The sequence below is a fragment of the Ranitomeya imitator genome, chromosome 3, assembly GCF_032444005.1.
Source record: "Ranitomeya imitator isolate aRanImi1 chromosome 3, aRanImi1.pri, whole genome shotgun sequence".
Classification (NCBI taxonomy): Eukaryota; Metazoa; Chordata; class Amphibia; order Anura; family Dendrobatidae; genus Ranitomeya; species Ranitomeya imitator.
In genome coordinates this window covers 61718631-61729527 of record NC_091284.1, presented here as the reverse complement: position 1 = coordinate 61729527, position 10897 = coordinate 61718631, and the positions used below count along the sequence as shown (strand labels likewise).

The following is a 10897-nucleotide window of genomic DNA, read 5'->3' as shown; positions in this document are numbered from 1 at the left end:
AATTTCCAGGTTCACTTTTAGAGCCCTTTTTGAATATTGGCACCACATTTGCTATGCGCCAGTCCTGCGGAACAGACCCTGTCGCTATAGAGTCACTAAAAATAAGAAATAATGGTTTATCTATTACATTACTTAGTTCTCTTAGTACTCGTGGGTGTATGCCATCCGGACCCGGAGATTTATCTATTTTAATCTTATTTAGCCGGTTTCGCACCTCTTCTTGGGTTAGATTGGTGACCCTTAATATAGGGTTTTCATTGTTTCTTGGGATTTCACCTAGCATTTCATTTTCCACCGTGAATACCGTGGAGAAGAAGGTGTTTAATATGTTAGCTTTTTCCTCGTCATCTACAACCATTCTTTCCTCACTATTTTTTAAGGGGCCTACATTTTCAGTTTTTATTCTTTTACTATTGATATAGTTGAAGAACAGTTTGGGATTAGTTTTACTCTCCTTAGCAATGTGCTTCTCTGTTTCCTTTTTGGCAGCTTCAATTAGTTTTTTAGATAAAGTATTTTTCTCCCTATAGTTTTTTAGAGCTTCAATGGTGCCATCCTGCTTTAGTAGTGCAAATGCTTTCTTTTTACTGTTAATTGCCTGTCTTACTTCTTTGTTTAGCCACATTGGGTTTTTCCTATTTCTAGTCCTTTTATTCCCACAAGGTATAAACCGCTTACACTGCCTATTTAGGATGTTCTTAAACATTTCCCATTTACATGGTAAAATCCATGGTGTCGTTCAAAAAAGCAACTTGTCCCGCAAAAAACAAGCCTTCGTACGGCCATATTGATGGGAAATTTTTTTTAAAAAAAGTCAAGGCTCTTGGGAAGTGAGGAAAAAACATTAAAAAAAAAAACAACCACGGAAAATGCCCATGGCGTGAAGGCGTTAAGCTCTGCGGTAGGCACGGTCTCCCTGTTCTGTAGACCACCGGTCACTTTATGACTGTGGTCTGCAGCACAACAGGGTGAAGCACAGGAAGAAGTGCTGGTGCCACGACATTGACGTACTGTGTGGGCGTCGGCATTGCCTCGCTGGGGAACTAGTTAGGATCCCGGAGTAGGCGTGTAAACGAGATTTTTTTTTGTTTGTTTATTAAAACTTGTGATGTGGTGGCATCCTAAACAATGGGGGACCCTCGGACAGTGTGAGGTTTACTATGGGGGACCCTGTAACAGGGGGAGGTCACTCATAGATTAAAGGTCAGTTAACACCTCCAAAACTACAGTACAAAAAACAAACAAACTAAGCAGCAGCTCCGAGCAGTATTTCCTTGTTTGTATATTATGCAGTTATGGCAGCTTTATTCGGTTCGGAGGTGCGGGTCCGTTTTTTGTAGTAAACACTGACCTGTATTTAATAGTAGGTAAGCAGCCAAAATTTAAAATGTCTGATAACAAAACATATTGCCATGAAAGAAAAACACGTCTCGTTCCCCCCAACAGTGAGAGTGAAACATCCGGGCAGCTAATTGGTGATTCATCTGTTAAGGCCCCATACACATAAGACCATTATTGGTTGTACACTTCGATGTTCACGGATTTGGCCGAGGGTCCAATCCATATGGGGGAGCCGGCCGGCTGATGGAGCCATCGATCGCACGTCTGATTTCAGATCGCATTGTTCTCCCAACGTTCCATTCGAGCAAGAAAAAGAGTTCCGCATTCTAATGATCGATGTGTCCCAGTGGGTGGCCACCACCCATCTGTGAACACAAGGTACCCTCTTACACCCCCTGTAATGGGATTTCATATAAAGAAGAATAAGATACCAAAAAAAAAAAAATGAGAAAAGTTTAATTCCCTTTAGATTCATGTCAGACCACGTACACTCCCTGATCGACATAAATGATACTGCATACAGTTATATACATTGCGCAAAACTGAAAAATAGGAATGGCAGGTCGTCTGTGCATAAAAGGGAACCTGACAGGAGAGTCATGGGCGGACTACGGGGGGGCATGGGCTACAGACCGCTGGGTTGCACAGTTTTTCTATTTTTCCGTCATTGATGGAACAGTAGCAGGTTTGATGTGTGATTTTCAGTAGTATAATTCTGTGTTAATTCTTGCTTTACAGTGTTTTCTATATGGGATAAATAATTTTATATATTGATAGATCGGATTTCTGTGGTGCCCAAGTTAGCGAGTCACCAGGATTGTGCCACGTACAGAGATACACAGTGGAGTTTAGGTGGTTAAAGTCCAATAACTGCTGTTAGAGGAGGGTGCTGGCTGTATAACACCGGCCAGACACTACAGTGCACGGAGCAGGCTCAGCTCCTGCGGCCGCGCCATACACTCACACCGAACATGCAGCGCCTATGCACAGTGGATGTCAGGAAAGGGTCAATAGTTGCATGGTGGCCCACCCCCATGGCACAGATGTGAAATATGCACCAACTAGGAGATGGCATAGATCTGGGCTATAATTTACATCAGACTCTGGTGTGAATTATTTCATATTCATTGCGCTGCTGGTGTCACCTCCAGAGAAGCTGCACCCACTTTTAAGAAAAGTGTAGATGTTGGTGGAAAAAAGGAGGCAAAAATCTGCTACACTGGATACATGTTCCTCCATGTTTTACTCTGTGCAATTTCAGAGAAAACAAGTCCCTCTGGCTTCTCCTCCTGACTCCTCCCTCTGGCTCCTCCTCCTGACTTATCCTTCTGGCTTCTCCTCCTGACTCCTCCCTCTGGCTCCTCCTACTGGCTCCTCCCTCTGGCTCCTCCTCCTGACTTCTTCCATCTGGCTCCTCCCCATGGATCTCCTGACTAGTTCCCTTTAAACATACAGATTTACATTCAAGTAAGGCTCATGGACAGTGGATACGAATTATATCATAGAAACCAAAGTGTAATAAATATACAGAGCAGGATTATAAAGTGACGGCAGGCTCCATATGCGTCTTTTTCTCACATCTTTTAAAAAAATAAATAATTCTTTTGGAGGATAGGACTGAAAATAAGATAAAGTGTCAACTCTGATGTCGCTCTTAAATACATTCTGGAATCGGTACAAAACGGCTTCAGTTAAAGTTAGTTTTCCTTAAATGTCTGTTCGGTATTTCTATGGCGCTGACTTGAAGTGGCCAGGATCCGCCCACAATGCCCGCTTGTATAGCCACTCCTGTGACCACAGCCAAATCCGGGTCTACAGATGTATTCGGTTCTTTATCAAAGAAGTCCCTGATAACTTGGCGTATGCGGGGTATGCGAGTGGAGCCCCCTACAAGGACAATTTCATCCACTTCATCCTTTTGGAGGTGTCCTTCCTTTAGCACTCGTTCAATGGGCACCAAAACCTTTTGGAAAAGGTCTTCGTTCAGGTGCTCAAAGAGCTTTCGTGAAATCTCAGCTTCAAAATGGACCTGCTCCATATTGCTGTGGTCATGCTGACGGTCCTCCTCACGCCGTGCGGCTTCCTCCATCTTTTCGCTCTGCTCATCCGCTTTACTTGGTTGTCGTGTGGGCAATGTCAGTGGCATACGGACCCAGGAGGAATCGTACAAGGTGAGGTTCAGCTTGACGGCCTCCACGGACTGCCGGAGCCTGTGGATTTCTTCTTTCAGTGGTGGCAGTGACCCGTATGTGGCATAAATACTGTCATATAAATACTGTAGAAGCCTCTGATTGAAATCCTGTCCGCCGAGCTTATTGTTACCTGTAAGGATACAAGAGACAAGTAGAACCAATGAACAAATGGACAGATACCCTCTTTAACCCCTTCCCAGGGTATATATTTACATTTTAACATTTCACTATACAATTTTTTTTTCTATATATTTATAAAAAAAAAGAGATGAAATTGATCTGGCGTGCCAGTCTGGTTACAAGGATACCAAACATTTATCATTTTCTTTACTTACATTTTAGTAACTAAAGAAATTAAGAACTTTATATACAGTAAAATAACATATTTAGTTAGTGTCGCCATCCTTCGAGAGCAATAACTTTATTTTTCCGTGAATTGAGCTTTATAACTACTTGTTCATGACAGCTTGTCACAAATAAAACCCACTGGTCTCACCTTGCGGTGATGATGATTGGATCACTTTACTGCATTTCTGGGGGGGAGGTGCAGCAATCTAAACAAGGCAATTCTGGTTTTGTGATTTTATTTTGCTTTTCAGCATTTACCATAGGGGTTAAGTATTTATATATTTTGATGGATCAGATGTGGCAATTACAAATATGTTTATTTTAATTTCTTTATTTTTGCGATGTGTTGAAACTTCTGTTTATTTTTCAGTATCCATTAAAGACTTGGCAATCCATCAGTACCCCACGAATGCGCTGCGGGGTTGCCAATGGGCTGACAGAGGGAGATCAGCGGCAACTGAGGAATTAAAGTGCGGGAATCGGAGCAAGGTCTGGGCGCAGCAGCTCAGCAGGCTCCTGTAGATCACGGTGTGGGCACAACTCCTGAGCCCGTGACATTGTGGAGTCGTTACTGTGTGGGAAATCACATCCGATCTGGGCATACAGTTAAGTCCATGTGTGGGAAGGGGTTAAATGATCTCTATTGGTATTAAGCACAAACAACAATATTCGGAAAGTGTGTATTGTATATATTGCTACATGAGGAGCGCTGGCATGCCATCTGTGTGATCCCTATAGGCTAATTAGTCTGACTAACCGGCCCTCGTTGTCCGGTGGGCACCGCTCACAGAGGCTCTTACCCGCCATGGATCTCGTTAGGAACATCCCTCCTTGCTTGTTCAGCAGGGAGACATCCAGCGTTCCTCCTCCCAAATCCACCACCAGCACATTGAACACGTCAGCCTTGTGTAGTCCGTAGGCCATGGCTGCTGCTGTGGGCTCATTGATGATCCTCAAAATATCTAGACCTATAGTGTGGAGACACGGATATTAAACGACACTCACATCCTGGTGAAATACATCAATGACAAAAATGGACCAAAGCCACCACGGCAGGGAAGTGTCATGTTTGTGATATACCCTGGAGGTCAATCCCATGAACAAGCCAGTCAGATGATTAGGTCACTGTAATGAAGGGACAAGTTGCCCTCACCTGTGGCCGACACGGATTTTTTTTTTTTTTTTTAATTTAACTGAAGCAGCCATTTCTTTGATAGCCATAACTTCCTTTTTCCCCCACCGATGTAGCCAAATAAGGACTTTGCAAACCTAATTACATTTTATTATGTATCTCTGAGAGAAGCTTTATTATAGAAAAAAAAGGTAATTTTTCCATCTCCCATTAAAAATTTTGCAAGGTTCGCTGTGCAGCGTAAACGACGTCTCGCTTACTATAACTACAATGCCAAATTTATATACTGTATTATTTTTATTTTTTTTTTACTTTAAAATGCACTTTTTAGCAAGAAAAAAAAAGTGTGTGAGTCTAATTGTCCATAGTCATAAATTTCAATAAATCTAGAACACTTGCACCACGTCCTCCCCAATCACTGAGAGAACTGTGTAGCAGCACAGCTCTCTCCCCTCCTGCCCGAAACTGATCAGCACGATCGGTACAGGGCGGGAGAGGAAGCTACATGGACATCACTACCGCTGCCCGGATGCTGCAGGTCCCAAGCAGCTAAAGGACCATTCAGGTCACGTCATCTGTCCCATGCCTGGGAGGAACATTAAAATGTGGACAGGTGACAACAATTATGAGTAAAATGGTTTCTGTCTGCTTTTACATAGGTAGTCTATTTGACTCCTCGGCCTCAGGCTTTTGTAGGTGCTGGAGCCAGAGGTCTGCACCCCTCGCTCATGTTGTGGACAGAGGGAACTCCCTCCCTCCGTCCAACCATCTAGACACCACATGAACATGGCATTAAACCGCTAAAATAAGAGGTTTATATAATTCCAGCTGTTACACCCGAGTCTGGCTGTCAATCACTGCTAAGCTCCTGAGGTAGCAGCACAGACTACACCCCATCTATGCCAAGTTAAAAGGTTCTCCAGCACCTAAACATTGATCCCGGATCCTTAGAAAATCCCAATTGGGGTCTGACTTCCAGCACCTCAGCTGGTCAGAATGGCTGATAAATAAAACCGCCCTTCGGAACCTCCTAGAATTGCGTTTGGGTTAATACCGCTCTGGACCACACACCTGCGAGATTAGCCGCCTTAACAGTGTAGTTGCGCTGTCTTTCATCGAACTCTGCCGGCACGGAGATGACTGCTTTCGAGACCGGAAGACCAAGATACTCCTCCGCCATCTTCTTTAGCGTTAGAAGCAGCTGAGAGCCAATGTACTCCGGGGTCACAGTAAAGGTCTCGTTGGTTTTGATCGAATACACAGCTTCCCCATTTTTGTAGAGAACCTAAAATAGAAGAGATCAGATTCAGCCCGGTGCACGTATTTCTGAATAGACATTTGGACCTGACAACCATAGATTTGGAGTCTGCAGACAAGGCTGTCAAATGTTTTGGATCCCAACTAGCAGCTTTGGGTCACAATACGATATAACACATAATATATTATTATTTTACAATTATAACATAACGCAGATGTACAATTCTCCTATAATGTAGTTACGTGTTCTTCCCCAGCACCTCTCTCACCTTGAACGGATACCTGTCACTTTCTCTTTGCAGCTCCTCATGGGTAAACGTTTTTCCAATAAATCTTTTGGCGTCATAGATGGTGTTCTGTGGATTGGAGTCGGCGAGCTCCAGGCCTTCGTACCCGGCGTACACGTCGTCTTCAGTGAAGGACACGATGCTCGGTATACTCTGATGTCCGCTGCTATCTGCGATGACTTTTACTTTTCCTGTGCCAGGATGAAAGACGCCAACCGAGCAGTACGTCGTTCCAAGATCTATGCCAATCACCTTTGGAGTAGGCATAGGGAGATACTGCTGCGCCAGGTAGCCCGCCAGGAGCAGAGTCAGAATAGCAGAACCTGGAATAACACAAGAAATGGACATGATCATATGTCTGGCTGGATAAGAGGAGCCTTCACCATGTAGTGTATACAGGGACATAAACAAACAAGGGTGAAACCCACAGAACGTATAAGGGCATGTGGGCAATTACCACAAATGACGCCCAGCCTCCCTCTTCTAGTAAATTGTTAGGGGGGCTGTCCACGACTATTTTTTTTTCACTATGGCCATAAGAATTAACAGGCAGGTAGCTGCTGCTCCTGCGCGTGATTCAGCTGCTCTACTTCTTCAACAGAGCAGTTCTTTTTCTTCCAGGCTGCTCTGACAATGGGGCGCAACTACCGACACCATGCTGACCGGCAGCCAACTCCCCGCAGTTAGGCAGCAGGGTGCCGGCCATCCACCGAGGACGACGTCGGCCGTCCACCGAGGACGACATTGGCAGTCACACCCCGTTAGAGCAGAGCGGATCAGAAGCCGCTGCCCTGTTGATCTCATGTGAGCAGAAGTCAATGGCAGAGTTGAGTGAACATGTTCAGAATCGGTCGCCGAATCTGAATCTACCATATTCATGCCCTATGTATGTTTGATGATGAGCTCTGAACATATTCATTCATTTCTACTCCTATGATGTTCGGTGAATATTGTAAAAATATTCGTTGCTGATCGTAATCTGAACTGAATTTTGAAAAATTTGCTCAACTCTAATCAATGATTCACCAGGAGAGGTCGGTGCTGGCAGACACCAGAGCCGGGGACAAATAGTCAGATAGGTAGCAGCTACATTTCAGTAAAGGTACCGTTACACTAAACGACTTACCAACGATCACGACCAGCGATACCACCTGGCCGTGATCGTTGGTAAGTCGTTGTGTGGTCCCTGGGGAGCGACCAGTTCTTAGGCCTGAAGTAAAAAAAAACCAAATAGTACTGGATAACCCCTTTATCAATCGCCCCGCAGCAAAGGAAAAAATGTCCTCGTACTTATGCAGCAAGACAAAGAACATCAGAGAACACCCTCTGGACGCAGCTCGGACACCACATCCTAATGGCCTCCACATGAAGCCAGACTCCATGTTTCATTACTGAGGTCTGATGTTCCGTTTGGTTCCTGTGTACTCGCTCACATTCCTGCCGTGCTTTTATCATTATTTGTTTATGTGCGTTTCTCATATATAGAATATTGTGGTGTTTTTATCTAATCAGGACACTGTATCATGTGACTGATCATATGTATTTCGATTGGTCGATGGCTATTAAAATTACTCTGTAATGGATGTTGTAAACGCACCGCTGCGTCTACACTCAGGATGGAGCCTCTTTTTTAATCCAATACATTTTTGCAGGTTTGGACGCTCGATCGTCTCCTCCTTTTATTCATCTGTTCAAGAGATTCCTGGCAGTTCAGTGCTTCCAAGACCACCTAAAGCCGGGTGAGAGTTTTTTTCTTTACTTCTATTTCTCAGCGGTACAGCCAATCAGATTCCAGCTGCCCTCTCTCAGCAGTACACCCAATCAGATTCCAGCTGCCATCTCTCAAAAGTACAGCCAATCAGATTGCAGCTGCCCTCTCTCAGCAGTACAGCCAATCAGATTCCAGCTGCCCCCTCTCAGCAGTACAGCCAATCAGATTCCAGCTGCCCTCTCTCAGCAGTACAGCCAATCAGATTCCAGCTGCCCTCTCTCAGCAGTACAGCCAATCAGATTCCAGCTGCCCTCTCTCAGCAGTACAGCCAATCAGATTCCAGCTGCCCTCTCTCAGCAGTACAGCCAATCAGATTCCAGCTGCCCTCTCTCAGCAGTACAGCCAATCAGATTCCAGCTGCCCTCTCTCAGCAGTACAGCCAATCAGATTCCAGCTGCCCTCTCTCAGCAGTACAGCCAATCAGATTCCAGCTGCCCTCTCTCAGCAGTACAGCCAATCAGATTCCAGCTGCCACCTCTCAGCGCTACAGCCAATCAGATTCCAGCTGCCATCTCTCAGCGCTACAGCCAATCAGATTCCAGCTGCCATCTCTCAGAGGTGCAGCCAATCAGATTCCAGCTGCCATCTCTCAGAGGTGCAGCCAGATTCCAGCTGCCATCTCTCAGAGGTGCAGCCAATCAGATTCCAGCTGCCATCTCTCAGAGGTGCAGCCAATCAGATTCCAGCTGCCATCTCTCAGAGGTGCAGCCAATCAGATTCCAGCTGCCCTCTCTCAGCGCTACAGCCAATCAGATTCCAGCTGCCACCTCTCAGCGCTACAGCCAATCAGATTCCAGCTGCCACCTCTCAGCGCTACAGCCAATCAGATTCCAGCTGCCACCTCTCAGCGCTACAGCCAATCAGATTCCAGCTGCCACCTCTCAGCGCTACAGCCAATCAGATTCCAGCTGCCACCTCTCAGCGCTACAGCCAATCAGATTCCAGCTGCCATCTCTCAGCGGTACAGCCAATCAGATTCCAGCTGCCCTCTCTCAGCGGTACAGCCAATCAGATTCCAGCTGCCCTCTCTCAGCGGTACAGCCAATCAGATTCCAGCTGCCCTCTCTCAGCGGTACAGCCAATCAGATTCCAGCTGCCCTCTCTCAGCGGTACAGCCAATCAGATTCCAGCTGCCCTCTCTCAGCAGTACAGCCAATCAGATTCCAGCTGCCCTCTCTCAGCAGTACAGCCAATCAGATTCCAGCTGCCATCTCTCAGAGGTACAGCCAATCAGATTCCAGCTGCCACCTCTCAGCAGTACAGCCAATCAGATTCCAGCTGCCATCTCTCAGCGGTACAGTCAATCAGATTCCAGCTGCCATCTCTCAGCGGTACAGTCAATCAGATTCCAGCTGCCCTCTCTCAGCAGTACAGCCAATCAGATTCCAGCTGCCCTCTCTCAGCGGTACAGCCAATCAGATTCCAGCTGCCCTCTCTCAGCAGTACAGCCAATCAGATTCCAGCTGCCATCTCTCAGAGGTACAGCCAATCAGATTCCAGCTGCCACCTCTCAGCAGTACAGCCAATCAGATTCCAGCTGCCATCTCTCAGCGGTACAGTCAATCAGATTCCAGCTGCCATCTCTCAGCGGTACAGTCAATCAGATTCCAGCTGCCATCTCTCAGCAGTACAGCCAATCAGATTCCAGCTGCCACCTCTCAGCGCTACAGCCAATCAGATTCCAGCTGCAACCTCTCAGCAGCACAGCCAATCAGATTCCAGCTGCCATCTCTCAGAGGTACAGCCAATCAGATTCCAGCTGCCATCTCTCAGCGGTACAGCCAATCAGATTCCAGCTGCCATCTCTCAGCGGTACAGCCAATCAGATTCCAGCTGCCACCTCTCAGCGCTACAGCCAATCAGATTCCAGCTGCAACCTCTCAGCAGCACAGCCAATCAGATTCCAGCTGCCATTTCTCAGCGGTACAGCCAATCAGATGCCAGGACTCACCTTTCATAACTAACATCCAATTAGATTCCAGCTCTCATCTTTCACAGACCCTTTGTGAAATGAAAGCTGATAGTTCATTGGATGCTGAGGACAACCACTCTTCAATAGGTTTCGATAACCTCCCCCCGTGGTAAGTTCCTCCATTCTGTTTTATATGTACAGCTGAGACCCTTGGTTGAACGTGTCCCCGCAGTGTCATCCTCCACATAACTCACCCAGTATCGTCATCTCCCCGGACATGGTCCCGGTGTACGCAGATCTCTATCGTCTCTCACTTCCTACAAGAGAAGCAGCTTCCTGCGCTGCTGCTCAGTGATGACTGTACCTTATCACATACACAGCCGCCAGCCGCGCTGCATGCTGGGGCCTCTCCAGTACTGTGCGCCGTCTTCACGGACCGGCATTGTTGTGCGCATGCGTAGCGTAGAGTGTGACCACTGACAGAGCGAGGCACGTAGAAGTGGGCGGGGTTACAAGGCCTCTATATTCTTACGTCAGTGATGCGAGCTCACAGTGAGGCTCAGCGTCCTGTCGCCTTGGAAACTCAGTACTAGAGGGAGACTGTGTGAAAATATGCAGGTATTTACTGTCCGCACTTAGTTTTTCCGGCAGCCATTT

General features: G+C 46.4%; 1 protein-coding gene across 1 annotated transcript; it reads right to left on the bottom strand.

The window, feature by feature from the left end:
• Positions 1-1778: 1778 nt before the first annotated feature.
• Positions 1779-10689, bottom strand: HSPA13 (heat shock protein family A (Hsp70) member 13). The gene is made up of 5 exons (XM_069760903.1): positions 10495-10689; positions 6540-6880; positions 6085-6298; positions 4682-4849; positions 1779-3663 (listed from the first exon to the last, which is right to left on the bottom strand). Exons 1-5 carry the CDS (start codon positions 10517-10519, stop codon positions 3029-3031), a joined length of 1383 nt encoding a protein of 460 aa, XP_069617004.1. The 5' UTR covers positions 10520-10689; the 3' UTR covers positions 1779-3028.
• Positions 10690-10897: the final 208 nt, after the last annotated feature.

Excerpts from the sequence above, each read along its gene's own strand:
- HSPA13 (XM_069760903.1), bottom strand. The coding sequence starts at position 10,519 with ATGTCCGGGGAGATGACGATACTGG. Across the intron at positions 6,299-6,539 it reads GTGACAGGTATCCGTTCAAG|GTTCTCTACAAAAATGGGGA; the intron begins GTGAGAGAGGTG and ends CTTCTATTTTAG. Across the intron at positions 3,664-4,681 it reads CCTAACGAGATCCATGGCGG|GTAACAATAAGCTCGGCGGA; the intron begins GTAAGAGCCTCT and ends GTATCCTTACAG.